Here is a 17,500-nt window from a genome sequence, read left to right on the forward strand (position 1 = left end):
GCTAGGAACAACCCTTTTGTTGCCGTGGGTTCTTTTACGTGCGCTAAGTGCATGCTGCACACGGGACCTCGGTTTATCGTCTCATCCGAATGACTAGCGTCCAGACCACCACTCAAGGTCTAGTGGAGGGGAGAAAATTTCGGGGGCTGTGCCGTGATTCGAACCAGCGCGCTCAGATTCTCTCGCTTCCTAGGCGGACGCGTTACCTCTAGGCCATCGCTCCACTAAGAGTCACTGTCCTCAGTTCACGAAAGACTAAGCTGTCAATGACATCCCACTGCAATGGAGAAACCATTGATGATCATACAGCTCGCACCTTGCTGTTGGCCCAGCTTTACGCTTATGTAAATCTCTGTGGAGTGATGGCCTAGAGGTAACGCGTCCGCCTGGGAAACGAGAGAATCTGAGCGCGCTGGTTCGAATCACGGCTCAGCCGCCGATATTTTCTCCCTCCCCACCCCACCTCCACTAGATCTTGAGTGGTGGTCTGGACGCTAGTCATTCGGATGAGACGATAAACCGAGGTCCCGTATGCAGCATGCACTTAGCGCACGTAAAAGAACCCACGGCAACAAAAGGGTTGTTCCTGGCAAAATCCTGTAGAAAAATCCACTTCGATAGGAAAATCAAATAAAACTGCACGCAGGAAAAGATACACACACAAAAAAAAATGAGTGGCGCTGTAGTGTAGCGACGCGCTCTCCATGGGAAGAGCAGCCCGAATTTCACACAGAGAAATATGTTGTGATAAAAAGAAATACAAATACAAATACAAAATACATAAACTGAGCGTTGGGCCTAATAAGAATTTGATCGAACATCACTCAACCCAAATAGTACACAATTATAATCACAGTGCTGAGTCAAAGAAACAGTCTCACCCTCCCTCTCCAGGCCTTCTTCACACATCACCTCATCAACAACATATTGATTGATTGATTGATGTGGATACTTATATAGCGCCTATCCTCGGTCGGAGACTAAGCTCTAAGCGCTTTACATACACGAGATCATTTGCACCACAGGCTGCCTACCTGGGTAGAGCTGACTGACGGCTGCCACTGGGCGCTCATCATTCGTTTCCTGTGTCATTCAATCAGATTTCAGGCGCACACACATACACACTCAGACAGACATGTAACATTTTACGTGTATGACCGTTTTTGTTTATTTACCCCGCCATGTAGGCAGCCATACTCAGTTTTCCGGGGTGTGCATGCTGGGTATATTCTTGTTTCCATAACCCACCGAACGCTGACATGGATTACATGATCTTTAACGTGCGTAATTGATCTTCTGAGTGCGCATTCACACGAAGGCGGTTCAGGCACTAGCAGGTCTGCACATATGTTGACCTGGGTGATCGGAAAAATCTCCACCCTTTACCCACCAGGTGCACCGAGATTCGAACCCGGGACCCTCAGACTGAAAGTCCGACGCTTTGACTACTCGGCTGTTGCGCCCGTCCTAATGTGTTCTATTCCACTGTATTCTGTTCCATTCTACTCCACTATTTTCTGTTCTATTCCATTCAGCTCCACTCTATTCTGTTCTGTTCCATCCTATTCGGCTACTGCGCCCGGCTATTGCAATTATATATGTGTACATACACACATATGTAGTATTCTACTCGTATTGTCAAAGACAATAGGTAGAGGTGAATTTCAAACAGGCGTGTGTTAGTTCTGACGTCATTGATGATCCGTTTGTTACACTGTATATCCGGAATAGCCGAAAAGTGCTCGTTCTGACGTCATAATCTATTTTGTTGTACTGCATGTCCGGAATGTGTGAAGTTCTGACGTCATAATCCAGTTGTAATGTTAATGTATTCTGGAATGTGTCAATTTCTGACGTCATGATCCATTTGTCGTACTGCTTGTTGAGTGTGTTAAGTTCTTTCGTAATAATCCATTCGTCGTAATGTATGTCCGGAAACTGTTCGTTCTGACGTCATAATCCATTCGTCGTAATGTATGTCCGGAACGTCTTAAGTTCTGACGTCTTAATCCATTCGCCGTAATGTATGTCCGGAATGTGTAAAGTTCTGACGTCATGATCCCTTTGTGTGTGCATATGCATAAAGGTATGTATACATACTTACCCCACAAACAGTCTGGTTGAAAGACTCTGCCTTATAAGGCTGTACCCGTATTGTGACGTGCTCTGCTCTCTCTCTCTCTCTCTCTCTCTCTCTCTCTCTCTCTATCTATCTATCTATCTCTGAAAAGACAGTATCAGTTTCAGTAGCTCAAGGAGGCGTCACTGTGTTCGGGCAAATCCATATACGCTACACCACATCTGCCAAGCAGATGCCTCACGAGCAGCGAAACCCAACGCGCTCAGACAGGCCTTGAGGGAAAAAAAAAAAAAAAAAAAAAAAAAAAGAAGAAGACCAAGGGAGATCACTCACTGCAGCACAACAGGCGGTGAAGATGGGAACGAGGCTGTGACGTGTACGGGTGGCGCTCTCCGAGTTCATCTGTGTGCGTAGTTCTTTGTGTTCTTCGTCCTCCTCCCCATCTGCCTCAGAGCACACACCATGACTATCAAGGGCTGTGGACTAGTGGTTAGAGCACTGATCAAGTCTGTAAGGATGTCGATAGTGTGTGTGTGTGTGTGTGTGTGTGTAGCAACTATTGGAACAACTCTTCCGTAATCACAAAATAAACTTAAAAAGTATCTAGATAAAATAAAATAAAACAAAATAAAATAAAATATAGTATAAGGGATTGGGGAGACGAGGGAAGAAATAATATTGGAGGCGTAAAATCCCTTCTCTTTTTTACAGGGAAACTATCATTGAAGAATTAATTATGATAATATCAGTCATGACAAATCTGTCACATTGTGTCGTCAGTATTCGGAAATAGTGCTTCTTAGTTTGTCTTTAAAATAAATATCATAATTTCTTTTACTTTTTGATAAATCAAGATGCTAAGCTTTATTACTTTCGTCAGTGTAGTGTTTTCATTCCACTTTTTCCGATCTCCCAGGTCAACATAATGTGCAGACCTGCTTAGTGCCTGAATCCCCTTCGTGTGTATATGCAAGCAGAAGATCAAATACGCACGCTAAAGATCCCGTAATCTATGTCAGCGTTCGGTTGGTTATGGAAACAAGAATACACCCAGCATGCACACACCCGAGAAAACGGAGTATGGCTGCCTACATGGCGAGGTAAAAACAGTCATACACGTAAAAGGCCACTCGTGTACATACGAGTGAACGTGTGAGTTGCAGGCCACGAACGTAGAAGAATTCCACTTGTTCAGTTTTCAGTTTAGCCTTTGTCATTTTCATCATAATGTATGTTACATTCGACTGTGAGCTGAGAGACACTACAAAAGTTAAACTGAAAAAGTGGAATTATGAGTTTTTTCTGGGGAAATATATTTCTTTCAAATGTTAAACAATGGAGCGCGTCGTCAGCGTTTCGTAAAAGGGGAATAAGTCTTGCATGTTTTTTTCTTTTTTGCTATGTTTATTTCCCTTGGCATGACCGAGAAAATGCCAACGTAAATTTTTGCATGTTTGTATCGCTTTGTGTCATCACTTTCCTGTGTGTACACACACACACACACACACACACACACACACACACACACACCAAAACAGACAACAGAATCCATGTGATTGCACAGACTCACTTAAATTCACTGACACACGTAAACCCACCCCCACCCCCGTTCCCCCCCTTCCAACTCCCCACCCCTACCCCCACCACACCCCACCACACCCCACTTCCTCAAAAAAACAACAGAAACAGCAACAACAGCAACTGACAAAATATACTTGCCCATGACGTCATATACTCCTTCCTGCCATTCCTCTGTGTCGTCATCACTGTCACTGACGTCATCGGAATCTGAACCTGAAACACAGAACGTTATAAATGACCGCTGACATGGTCAATGTGTTAGTAGTAGTAGTAGTAGTAGTAGCAGTAGTAGTAGAGTAGTATATAACGCTTATCTTAGGGCAGAGACTAAACACTATCATCACTTTACCAACACAGCGACATTTGAACTACAGGATGGCTACCTGGGCAGAGTCCACTGACAGCTGACTTTGAGCGCCTCAGTGCTCATCATTCGAATGTTTCCTGTGTCATTCTCTGAGACTTCAGTCACACAGCACACAGCAGCACACATACACAAGTTAATCAGACTGGATTTTTTTTTCTCTCTCTGCAGAAAGTTGCCAAGGAATACGTTTTAATTTCTTTCCCTTTTTTTTTTTTTTTTTTTTTTTTTTTTTTTTTGCCGTGGGTTCTTTAACGTTCGCTAATTAAATGCATGCTGCACAAACGTACGGGATCTTGGCAGCACTGAACTCCCACTGGTTCATTTCCTAACAGCCACAAAACAACAGCAGATCAGATCACCAAAACTGAACATGCCAGCCCTTTTTTTTTCTTCTTTTTTTTTTAAAGACATTCACGTTTAATTTGTTTTATTCTCTTTGCTGTGCATGGTCCAATATAAATACCATGAAGTGATGGCCTACTGGTAACGCGTCCACTTAGTAGAGTGTTGGCCTGGAGGTAACGCGTTCGCCTAGGGAGCGAGAGAATCTCAGCGCCGGGCACTGGTTCGAATCACAGTCGACAGTATTATCTCCGTCTCCACTAGACCTTGAGTGGTGGTCTGGACGCTAGTCATTCGGACGGATGAGACGATAAACCGAAGTCCCATGTGTGCAGCATGCATTTAGCGCGCGCACGTAAAAGAACCCACGGCAACACAAAAGAGTTGTTCCTGGCAAAATTCTGCAGAAAAACCCACTCCGACAGGAAAATGCAGACAGAAAAAAAATACAAGAGAGAGAGAGAGAGAGAGAGAGAGGAATGGGTGGCGCTGTCAGCGTAGCGACGTGCTCTCCCTGGAGAGAGCAGACCGAATTCACAATACAAATACAAATACAGGTCTGGGAAGCGAGAGAATCTGATGATTAAATCCAAGGCAGCGAGAGAATCTGAGCGTGCTGGTTCGAATCACGGCTCAGCCGCCGATATTTTCTCCCCCTCCACTAGACCTTGAGTGGTGGTCTGGACGCTAGTCATTCGGATGAGACAATAAACCGAGGTCCTGTGTGCAGCATGCACTTAGCGCACGTAAAAAATCCCACGGCAACAAAAGGGTTGTTCCTGGCAAAATTCTGTTGAAAAATCCACTTCGATAGGAAAAACAAATACAACTGCACGCATGGGAAAAAAAAAAAAACATTGGGTGGCGCTGTAGTATAGCGACGCGCTCTCCCCGGGGAGAACAACCCGAATTTCACGCAGAGAAATCTGTTGTGATAAAAAGAGAAATACAAATACATAAAAAGAGAAATACAAATACAAAGTACAAATACAATCCTGGGAAGTGAGAGAATCTGATGGCACAGGATCAAATCATGGGAAGGGAGAGAATCTGATGGCACAGGAGCGAATCCTGGGAAGGGAGAGAATCTGATGGCACAGGATCGAATCCTGGGAAGGGAGAGAATCTGATGGCACAGGATCAAATCATGGGAAGGGAGAGAATCTGATGGCACAGGAGCGAATCCTGGGAAGGGAGAGAATCTGATGGCACAGGATCAAATCCTGGGAAGGGAGAGAATCTGATGGCACAGGATCAAATCCTGGGAAGGGAGAGAATCTGATGGCACAGGATCGAATCATGGGAAGGGAGAGAATCTGATGGCACAGGATCAAATCCTGGGAAGGGAGAGAATCTGATGGCACAGGATCGAATCATGGGAAGGGAGAGAATCTAATGGCACAGGATGGAATTCTGGGAAGCGAGAGAATCTGATGGCACAGGGTCGAATCCTGGGAAGGGAGAGAATCTGATGGCACATGATGGAATCCTGGGAAGCAAGAGAATCTGATGGCACAGGATCAAATCCTTTGAAGGGAGAGAATCTGATGCGATAGGATCAAATCCTGGAAAGGGAGAGAATCTGATGACACAGGATGGAATCCCACACGCCCCAGATGTTTCTTTCCCTGTCTCCCACTAGACCTTCAGTGGTTGTCTGGACGCTGTAGTCAGCCGTCAATCGCATGAGACGGATAAACTGAGGTACCGTTCGTGTGTATGCAGCATGCACTTTATAGCGCACGTTAAAGAACCCATGGCAAACTAAAAGGGTCGTCCCTGGCCCCCAAAAAAAAAAATCTGTTTTGTAAAAATGCACTTTGTTAGTATAGTAAATACACCTGATTACAGAACACAAACAAAAAAAAGAAGAAAAATATGGGGGGGGGAGATGGGGAAGGGAGGGTGCGGGTGTAGGGGGAGGTGGGGGGGGGGCTGCACTGTCGTAACACGCTCAGTCTCCTCTACCCGGGGAGAGCAGCCTGAATTTCATATAAGGAAATCTGTTGTGGCATACGCACACACGCGTGCGCGCGCGCACGTACGCACACACACACACACACACACACACACACACACACACACACACACACAGGGAGCCACGGTAGACGAGGCCTTTGCACAGAGAGAGAGAGAGAGAGGAAGGGAGATGGTAGAGAGAGAGAGAGACTGGTGGGTTGGCCTTTGCTCAGAGAGGGAGACAAAGAGAGACAGACAGACAGACATAGAGGGAGAGAGATGGTGGAGAGAGAGAGACTGGTGGGTTGGCCTTTGCTCAGAGAGGGAGACAAAGAGAGACAGACAGACAGACATAGAGGGAGAGAGATGGTGGAGAGAGAGAGGGGGTGGGTTGGCCTTTGCTCAGAGAGGGAGACAAAGAGAGACAGACAGACAGACATAGAGGGAGAGAGATGGTGGAGAGAGAGAGACTGGTGGGTTGGCCTTTGCTCAGAGAGGGAGACAAAGAGAGACAGACAGACAGACATAGAGGGAGAGAGATGGTGGAGAGAGAGAGAGAGACTGGTGGGTTGGCCTTTGCTCAGAGAGGGAGACAAAGAAAGACAGACAGACAGACATAGAGGGAGAGAGATGGTGGAGAGAGAGAGAGGGTGGGTTGGCCTTTGTTCAGAGATGGAGACAAAGAGAGAGAAAGGCAGACATAGAGGGAGAGAGATGGTGGAGAGAGAGAGAGACGGTGGGTTGGCCTTTGCTCAGAGAGGGAGACAAAGAGAGACAGACAGACAGACATAGAGGGAGAGAGATGGTGGAGAGAGAGAGAGACTGGTGGGTTGGCCTTTGCTCAGAGAGGGAGACAAAGAGAGACAGACAGACAGACATAGAGGGAGGGAGATGGTGGAGAGAGAGAGGGGGTGGGTAGGCCTTTGCTCAGAGAGGGAGACAAAGAGAGAGAAAGGCAGACAGAGAGGGAGGGAGATGGTGGAGAGAGAGAGAGAGAGGTGGGGAGAGAGAGAGAGAGTCAAGGTCGAGAAATGTTTTAATCGTAGGGACTCTGGCCCATAACAATGGGAGTGCACAGATTCACGAAAAACATCATGCATTGATTGAAATATTATTGAGACATTCTTGTCTATATGAATAATCATATCATGACATATATAAATAATATATATAATAGATAATACAATATATATATATATATATATATATATATATATATATATATAAACAAAGAACATTTGTTATAATTGTTATAACATTGTTTTAATATAATTGTTATTAGAGAGAGAGAGAGAATCTGCACACGGAAGATTATCCTCACGAACAATGACAAACGAGTACAATGGCCAACTCATGTTGGGGAAGGGAGGGGGAAAGGGGTAGAGGAGGTGGAGGGGGAGGTAGGGGGGGGACGGAAGAAAATGGACGACAATGAACAAGACAAGGACTTGACGGGCGCAACAGCCGAGTGGTTAAAGCGTTGGACTTTCAATCTGAGGGTCCCAGGTTCGAATCTCGGTAACAGCGCCTGGTGGGTAAAGGGTGGAGGTTTTTCCGATCTGGCATGTCAACATCCGTGCAGAGACCTGCTAGTGCCTGAACCCCCTCCGTGTGTATACGCACGCAGATGATCGAATACTCACGTTAAAAATCCTGTAATCCATGTCAGCGTTTGGTGGGATATGGTAACAAGAACATTCCCAGCACACACACACACACACACACACACACACACACACACACACACACCCGAAAACGGAACATGGCTGCCTACATGGCGGGGTAAATAAACAAATTGGTCAAACACGTAAAACAATTGTTACATGTCTGGATGAGTCATTGAGTGTGTATGTGAGCATGAAGTGAAACCTGACTGACTCGGAATGACAGCAGTCAGTCGCAGGCTCTAGCCAGGCAGGCAGCCTGTTGCGCAAATGAGTTCGTATTTATAAGGCGCTGTATAAGTAGTATCAAACTACATGTTTGTAACAGCGCTTAGAGCTTGGTCTCCGACCTAGGACAGACACTATATAAACAGCAAACTCTGTCTTTGTAAAGCGCTTAGCCACCGAAAGCGGAGTATGGCTGCCTTCATGGCGGGGTAAAAACGGTCATACGCGTAAAAGCCTACTCGTGTACATACCAGTGAACGTGGGAGTTGCAGCCCACGAATGACGAAGAAGAAGTAAAGGGCTTAGAGCTTGGTTTCTGACATAGGACAGGCGCTAAATGATAAGTATCAAACAACTTGTTTGTAAAGCGCTTAGAGCTTGGTCTCTGAACGAGGATAGGCTCGATATAAGTAGCATCAAACAATATGTTTGCAAGGCGCTTTGAGCTTGGTCTCTGACCCAGGACAGGCGCTAAATGATAAGTATCAAACTCCATGTTTGTAAAGCGCTTAGAGCTTAGTCTCTGAACGAGGATAGGCGCTATATATATATATATATATATATATATATCAAACTCGTGTTTGTGTAGCGCTCAGAGCTTGGTCTCCGAGATACTATACAAGTAGTAAATTATGTCTTTGTAAAGCGCGCTTAGAACCTGGTCTCTGATCTAGGATAGGCGCTATCATATAACTATGTCATCATCATCATCATCATCATCATCACTCACTCGCTCTTTAAGTATCAAACCATGTGTTTGTAAAGCGCCTAGAGCTTGGATCTGACCGAGGATATGCGGTATATGTATGTATAAGTATCTGTTTCATCATTATGATCACTCACTCGCCGTGTATGTATCAAATTTCATGTTTCTAAAGCGCCTAAAGCTTGTCTCTGACCGAGGAGAGGCGCCATACATCATTAGATATAGATACAGATATATGATGTATATATATATATATTGCTATATAAGTATAGGTAGGCGCTATACAAGTATCAAATCCCGTGTTTGTAAAGCACTTAGTGCTTGGTCTCTGATTGAGGATAGGCGCTATATATATGTATATATGTATGTAAGTATCTGTCAACATCATCATCATGATCACTCACTCGCTATATAAGTATCAAACTCTGTGTTTGTAAAGCACTTTGTGCTTGGTCTCTGACCAAGGATAGGCGTTATGTAAGTAGCATCAAACTCTGCCTTTATAAAGCGCTTACAGCTTGGGTCTCTGACCTTCGATAGCCGCTGTATAAGTATCAAACTCCGTGTTTGTAAAGTGCTTAGAGCTAGGTATCTGACCTATCCTAGCCGCTGTATTATAATAAGTATCAAACACGGTGTTTGTAAAGTGCTTAGAGATGGTATCTGACCTACCCTAGCCGCTGTATTATAATAAGTATCAAACACAGTGTTTGTAAAGTGCTTAGAGCTAGGTATCTGACCTACCCTAGCCGCTGTATTATAATAAGTATCAAACACTGTGTTTGTAAAGTGCTTAGAGCTAGGTATCTGACCTACCCTAGCCGCTGTATTATAATAAGTATCAAACACGGTGTTTGTAAAGTGCTTAGAGCTAGGTATCTGACCTACCCTAGCCGCTGTATTATAATAAGTATCAAACACGGTGTTTGTAAAGTGCTTAGAGCTAGGTATCTGACCTACCCTAGCCGCTGTATTATAATAAGTATCAAACACGGTGTTTGTAAAGTGCTTAGAGCTAGGTATCTGACCTACCCTAGCCGCTGTATTATAATAAGTATCAAACTCCGTGTTTGTAAAGTGCTTAGAGCTAGGTATCTGACCTACCCTAGCCGCTGTATTATAATAAGTATCAAACACGGTGTTTGTAAAGTGCTTAGAGCTAGGTATCTGACCTACCCTAGCCGCTGTATTATAATAAGTATCAAACACGGTGTTTGTAAAGTGCTTAGAGCTAGATATCTGACGTAGGATAGTGGCTATTATAGTAAGTATTCTTCTTCTTCTTCTTTTTCTTCTTCTTCTTCTTCTTCTTCTTCTTCTTCGTTCGTGGGCTGCAACTACCCACGTTCACTCTTGTGTACACGGGTGGGCTTTTACGTGTATACTCCGATTTGGGGGATGGGGAGGGGAGGGGGGCATCAGACGCAGAGTTTTATACCCCTTATATAGAGCCTAACCTAGTATAGGTCACACTGACTCACCCGCGGCAGCCGCCTCCTCGCTGGAGCCGCGCTTGGGTCTAGGCACACCCAGCACGGCGTGCACGTCCACCCCGGGTGAGGGCGCCCGATGCACCCCGTGTACCGCGGGGGCTTCCAGGGTGTTCATGGTCTTCACGGCACTGCCGGCACCGCCGCCTTCCCTTGCTGTTGGTGTTGCTGAATTGATGCTGCTGGTGTTGCTGCTCATTGTTGGCTGGATAGGGATAGAATGGAGAGGAACAGAGTGGAACAGAACAGAGTGGAGTAGAATGGAATGGAGTAGAGTGGAACAGGACAGAATAGAGTGGAGTAGAATGGAATGGAGTAGAGTGGAACAGAACAGAATAGAGTGGAGTAGAATGGATTAGAATTGAGTGGAACAGAACAGAGTGGAGTAGAATGGATTAGAATTGAGTGGAACAGAACAGAGTGGAGCAGAATGGATTAGAATTGAGTGGAACAGAACAGAATAGAGTGGAGTAGAATGGATTAGAATTGAGTGGAACAGAACAGAGTGGAGTAGAATGGATTAGAATTGAGTGGAACAGAACAGAGTGGAGCAGAATGGAATGAAGCAGAGTGGAACAGAACAGAATAGAGTGGAGTAGAATGTAATAGACTGGAACAGAACATAATAGATTAAAGTAGAATGGAACAGAACAAAATAGGGTGGGGTAGAATGGAACTGAACAGAACAAGGTTGAGTAGAATGGAACAGAACAGGGTGGAGTAGAATGGAACAGAACAGAACAGAACAGGGTGGAGTAGAATGGAACAGAACAGAACAGAGTTGAGTATAATGGAACAGAACAGAATAGGGTGGGGTAGAATGGAACAGAACAGAACAGAGTGGAGTAGAATGGAACAGAACAGAACAGAGTTGAGTAGAATGGAACAGAACAGAATATGGTGGGGTAGAATTGAACAGAACAGAACACAGTTGAGTAGAATGGAACAGAACAGAACAGAGTTGAGTAGAATGGAACAGAACAGAATAGAGTGGAGTAGAATGGAACAGAACAGAACAGGGTGGAGTAGAATGGAACAGAACAGAACAGAACAGGGTGGAGTAGAATGGAACAGAACAGAACAGAGTTGAGTAGAATGGAACAGAACAGAATAGGGTGGAGTAGAATGGAACAGAACAGAACAGGGTGGAGTAGAATGGAACAGAACAGAATAGGGTGGAGTAGAATGGAACAGAACAGAACAGAGTTGAGTAGAATGGAACAGAACAGAACAGGGTGGAGTAGAATGGAACAGAACAGAACAGGGTGGAGTAGAATGGAACAGAACAGAATAGGGTGGAGCAGAATGGAACAGAACAGAATAGGGTGGAGTAGAATGGAACAGAACAGAACAGAGTTGAGTAGAATGGAACAGAACAGAATATGGTGGGGTAGAATTGAACAGAACAGAACACAGTTGAGTAGAATGGAACAGAACAGAACAGAGTTGAGTAGAATGGAACAGAACAGAACAGAGTTGAGTAGAATGGAACAGAACAGAATAGGGTGGGGTAGAATGGAACAGAACAGAACAAAGTTGAGTAGAATGGAACAGAACAGGGTGGAGTAGAATGGAACAGAACAGAACAGAACAGGGTGGAGTAGAATGGAACAGAACAGAACAGGGTGGAGTAGAATGGAACAGAACAGAATAGGGTGGGGTAGAATGGTACAGAACAGAACAGAGTTGAGTAGAATGGAACAGAATAGAACAGAGTTGAGTAGAATGGAACAGGACAGAATAGAGTGGAGTAAAATGGAACAGAATAGGATGGAACAGAACAGAATAGAGTGGAGCTGAATGGAATAGAACAGAAAATAGTGGAGTAGAATGGAACAGAATAGAGTGGAATAGAACACATTAGGACGGGCGCAACAGCCGAGTAGTCAAAGCGTCGGACTTTCAGTCTGAGGGTCCCGGGTTCGAATCTCGGTGACGGTACCTGGTGTGTAAAGGGTGGAGATTTTTCTGATCTCCCAAGTCAACATATGTGCAGACCTGCTAGTGCCTGAACCCCCTTCGTGTGTGTACACACGCACGAGATCAAATACGCACGTTAAAGATCCTGTAATCCATGTCAGCGTTCGGTGAGTTATGAAAACAAGAACAGTCCTCGCATGCACACCCCCGAAAACGGAGTATGGCTGCCTACATGGCGGGGTAAAAACGGTCATAAACGTAAAAGCCCACTCGTGTACATACGAGTGAACGTGGGAGTTGCAACCCACGAACGAAGACGAAGAAGAAGAAGAAAAAGAAGAAGAAGATTTTCAGTTTCAGTTTCAGTAGCTCAAGGAGGCGTCACTGCGTTCGGACAAACCCATATACGCTACACCACATCTGCAAAGCAGATGCCTGAACAGCAGCGTAACCCAACGCGCTTTGTCAGGCCTTGAGGGAAGAAGAAGAAGAAAACAGAATGGAATATAATTTATTAGAATTGAATAAAAATAAGATAGAGTGGAGTAGAATGGAGTAGAACAGATTGGAATAGAATGGAATGAACTAGAATGGAGTAAAATACAACAGAATAAAATGGAATGGGGGGGGGATGGAATAAAATACAATAGAATAGAATACAATAGAGTGGAATGCAATAGAGTGGGATAGAATGGAATGGACTCGGAATACAGTAGAATGGAATACACTACAGTCGAACAGAATACACTAAAGTGGGATACTCTTGAGTGAAATAGAATGGAATGAAGAGAATGGAATGGAATATAACAGAAATGGATAGAATAGAATGGAATGAAACAGAACAGAATAGCGTGGAACAGAGTAGACTGGGATGGAATAGGATGGAATGAAATATAATATAAATGAATAGAATGGAGCAAGATAGAAATGAATACAATACAATTATAATGGAATGGAACAGAATGTATAGAAGAGAATGGACTGGAAGAGAATAGCACAGAATAGCGTGGAGTAGAATAAATGCGTTGGAATAGAACGAAATGGAATATGATAGAGTGGAATAGAATAGAATACTGTGTTGCCATGAAACCCTTATGGTTTATAAGACACAAGCCATACAAATATGAAAACACACACTCTCTCTACGGGGCTCTCTCTCTCTCTCTCTCTCTCTCTCTCTCTCTCTCTAATTATATATATATATGTGTGTGTGTGTGTGTGTGTGTGTGTGTGTGTGTGTGTGTGTGTGTTTCGTGTTTGTTTGTGTTTTGTTTTGTTTGGTTGTTGTTGTTGTTGTTTTTTTGGGGGGGGTTGTTTGTTTTGTTTTTGTTCGTTTTTAGTGATTCCAACGTCTTTCAACAGCGCACTCACACACACACACACACACACACACACACACACACACACACACACACACACACACACACACACACACAAAACACCAACCATAAGAAACGTAAAATCTGCAAAGGCGTCATTTCTTCCTTCCTTTTGGATCCAGGCTTACACACTGGACATTACAGTCAGCTATGTACAGAATAGAAAAAGAGAGAGAGAGACAGACAGACAGACACAGACACAGACACAGACACACAGAGAGACAGACAGACAGACAGACAAAGAGAGCAAGCGAAAAAGAACTTGCGAAAAAGAAGTTCTGGATGATAGTTTCCATCAACGTCAAACATTTCATTACACAGACAATAATTCACATCCAATTTGCAACTCACTCCAAACACCCACTATACTTTTACACAGATTAAGGCAATTTATTACGGTAAGTAAGTACACTCGCTACGATTCAACACCCTACCACCACCTCCACCTTCACCCCTCCCAGAACACACCATAGAAAACAAATAGAAGTAAATGTGATCAAGAACTTACAGTGGATACCAAAGGCGGAGTAAGTTAATTAGCAAGCTGCCCAACTTGTCAAGTTTCCAACACACGCTGGCGACCGAAACCAAAGAGGTATAATACAAACAAGTCACTTTCTCATTGTCAATTGTACCCACGGACGCGGCCGGTGTCAGTGCTCAGTGAAACCCATCCCCATCCTCTAATTTGACCCGAGAGCGGAAAAAGTGGATGAAATTGAGAGGTGTATATTGGATGAAATTGAGAGCGGTATAGTGGATGAAATTGAGAGGGGTATAGTGGATGAAATTGAGAGAGGTATAGTGGATGAAATTGAGAGAAGTATAGTGGATGAAATTAAGAGAGGTATAGTGGAGAGAGGTATAGTGGATGAAATTGAGAGGGATATAGTGGATGAATTTGAGAGGGGTATAGTGGATGAAACTGAGAGCGGTATAGTGGATGAAATTGAGAGGGGTATAGTGGATGAAATTGAGAGGGGCATAGTGGATGAAATTGAGAGGGGTATAGTGGATGAAATTGAGAGGGGTATAGTGGATGAAATTGAGAGGGGTATAGTGGATGAAATTGAGAGGGGTATAGTGGATGAAATTGAGAGGGGTATAGTGGATGAAATTGAGAGGGGTATAGTGGCGGAGACTGGGGGCGTGAGGGGGAATGTAGAGACGGAGATTAAGTGTGGGGAGGGGGGGCAGGTGGGGGGAGGGGGTTATGCTAGTGGAGATTGAGGGGTTCGGGTTTCATGGCGGAGATTGAGGAAGGTGGGAGGTATGGTTACGGAGATTGAAGGGGTGGGGGTATAGTGGTGGAGATTAAGGGGGGAGGGGGGTATAGTGGTGGAGATTAAGGGTGGACGGAGCTATAGTGGTGGAGATTAAGGGTGGGGTGGGGGTATAGTGGTGGAGATTAAGGGGAATGGGGGTATAGTGGTGGAGATTAAGGGGGATGGGGGTATAGTGGTGGAGATTAAGGGTGGGGTGGGGGTATAGTGGTGGAGATTAAGGGTGGGGTGGGGGTATAGTGGTGGAGATTAAGGGGGTGGGGGTATAGTGGTGGAGATTAAGGGAGATAAGGGTATAGTGGTGGAGATTAAGGGGGATGGGGCAATAGTGGTGGAGATTAAGGGCATGGGGGTATAGTGGTGGAGATTAAGGGTGGGGTGGGGGTATAGTGCTGGAGAGTAAGGGTGGGCTGGGGGTATAGTGCTGGAGATTAAGGGGGGTGGGGCTATATTGGTGGAGATTAAGGGGGATGGGGGTATAGTGGTGGAGATTAAGGGGGTGGGGGGTATAGTGGTGGAGATTAAGGGTGGTGTGGGGCTATAGTGGTGGAGATTAAGGGTGGTGTGGGGGTATAGTGGTGGAAATTAAGGGTGGTGTGGGGGTATAGTGGTGGAGATTAAGGGGGATGGGGCTATAGTGGTGGAGATTAAGGGGGGATGGGGGTATAGTGGTGGAGATTAAGGGGGATGGGGGTATAGTGGTGGAGATTAAGAGGTGTGTGGATAAAGTGGCGGAGATTAATCGGGGTGGGGGGGGGTGTATAGTGGCGGAGATTACTAAGTCGGGTGGGGGTATAGCAGAGGAGACTGAGGGGGTTGGGGGAGGGGGGCGTAGTTTTGAGGGGTTTGGGGGGTCTATTAGCGAAGATTGAAGGGGTATGGGGGTTATAGTAGCAGAGATTAAGAGGGGGGGGGGATAAAGTGGCGGAGATTAAGTGGGGTGGGGGGATAGTGGAGGATATTAAGGGAGGTAGGATTATAGCAGGAGATTAAGTGGGGGTGGGGGTATAGTGGAGGAGATTAAGTGGAGATGGGTACAGTGGCGGAGATTAAGGGTGGATGGGGGTACAGTGGCGGAGATTAAGGGTGGATCGGGGGTACAGTGGCGGAGATTAAGGGTGGATGGTGGTATAATGGCGGAGATTAAGGGTGGACGGGGCTATAGTGGCGGAGATTAAGGGTGGATGGGAGGTACAGTGTCGGAGATTAAGGGTGGATGGTGGTATAGTGGCGGAGATTAAGAGTGGACAGGGCTATAGTGGTGGAGATTAAGGGTGGATGGGGGTATAGTAGCGGAGATTAAGGGTGGACGGGGCTATAGTGGCGAAGATTAAGGGTGGATGGGAGGCACAGTGTCGGAGATTAAGGGTGGATGGTGGTACAGTGGTGGAGATTAAGGGTGGATGGGAGGCACAGTGTCGGAGATTAAGGGTGGATGGTGGTACAGTGGTGGAGATTAAGGGTGGATGGGAGGCACAGTGTCGGAGATTAAGGGTGGACGGGGCTATAGTGGCGAAGATTAAGGGTGGATGGGAGGCACAGTGTCGGAGATTAAGGGTGGACGGGGCTTCAGTGGTGGAGATTAAGGGTGGACGGGACTTTTGTGGCGGAGATTAAGGGTGAACGGGGCTATAGTGGCGGAGATTAAGGATGGATGGTGATAATAGTGGTGGAGATTAAGGGTGGTTGGGAGGTATAGTGGCGGAGATTAAGGGTGGACGGGAGGTATAGTGGCGGAGATTAAGGGTGGATGGGGGCTATAGTGGCAGAGATTAAGGGTGGATGAGGGTAGAGTGGCGGAGATTAAGGGCGGACGGGGCCATTGTGGTGGAGATTAAGGGTGGACGGGGCTATAGTGGCGGAGATTAAGGGTGGATGGGAGGTACAGTGTCGGAGATTAAGGGTGGATGGTGGTATAGTGGCGGAGATTAAGGGTGGACGGGGCTTCAGTGGTGGAGATTAAGGGTGGACGGGACTTTTGTGGCGGAGATTAAGGGTGAACGGGGCTATAGTGGTGGAGATTAAGGGTGGTTGGGAGGTATAGTGGCGGAGATTAAGGGTGGACGGGAGGTATAGTGGCGGAGATTGAGGGTGGATGGGGGGGTATGGTGGCGGAGATTAAGGGTGGATGGGGTATAGTGGCGGAGATTAAGGGTGGATGGGAAGTATAGTGGCGGAGATTAAGGGTGGATGGGGTAAGGGCATGGGAAGGGCGAAATCCAAAGAGTTTCCAGTCAATTCTATAAAGTGATCTCTGATTGGCTCAGACTGAAAGGAAGCGCCATTGCAAATGTTGTTTTTTTTTTTTTTTGTTTTGTTTTGTTTTTCTTTTTTCTTGTTTTTTTTTGGGGGGGGTTTTCTTTTGAGTGTGTGTGTGTGTGTGTGTGTGTGTGTGTGTGTGTGTGTGTGTGTGTGTGTGTGTGTGTGTGTGTGTGTGTGTGTGTGTGTGTGTGTGTGTGTGGACCTTTCAAGATTTCTGCTCATTTAAGAGTAGCGACTGC

The 17,500-nt window shown here is 45.6% G+C and overlaps 1 protein-coding gene and 1 long non-coding RNA gene across 2 annotated transcripts in view; both read right to left on the reverse strand.

The window, feature by feature from the left end:
* The window catches only part of LOC143291471 (uncharacterized), a 17,393-nt gene extending 3,052 nt beyond the window's left edge, over window positions 1-14,341 (reverse strand). The window contains exons 1-4 of the mRNA XM_076601350.1: window positions 14,225-14,341; window positions 10,409-10,622; window positions 3,800-3,874; window positions 2,414-2,523 (exon numbers count right to left, since the gene is read on the reverse strand). Of these exons, the coding sequence (XP_076457465.1) occupies window positions 2,414-2,523; window positions 3,800-3,874; window positions 10,409-10,616 (393 nt within the window). The 5' untranslated portion in view covers window positions 10,617-10,622; window positions 14,225-14,341. The remainder of the gene's footprint in view (window positions 1-2,413; window positions 2,524-3,799; window positions 3,875-10,408; window positions 10,623-14,224) is intronic.
* LOC143291625 (uncharacterized) overlaps window positions 1-17,500 on the reverse strand; it is a 276,976-nt gene that overhangs the window by 130,099 nt on the left and 129,377 nt on the right. The gene's annotated exons all lie outside the window — the stretch shown is intronic.

Source organism: Babylonia areolata, chromosome 17 (assembly GCF_041734735.1).
Source record: "Babylonia areolata isolate BAREFJ2019XMU chromosome 17, ASM4173473v1, whole genome shotgun sequence".
NCBI lineage: Eukaryota > Metazoa > Mollusca > Gastropoda > Neogastropoda > Buccinidae > Babylonia > Babylonia areolata.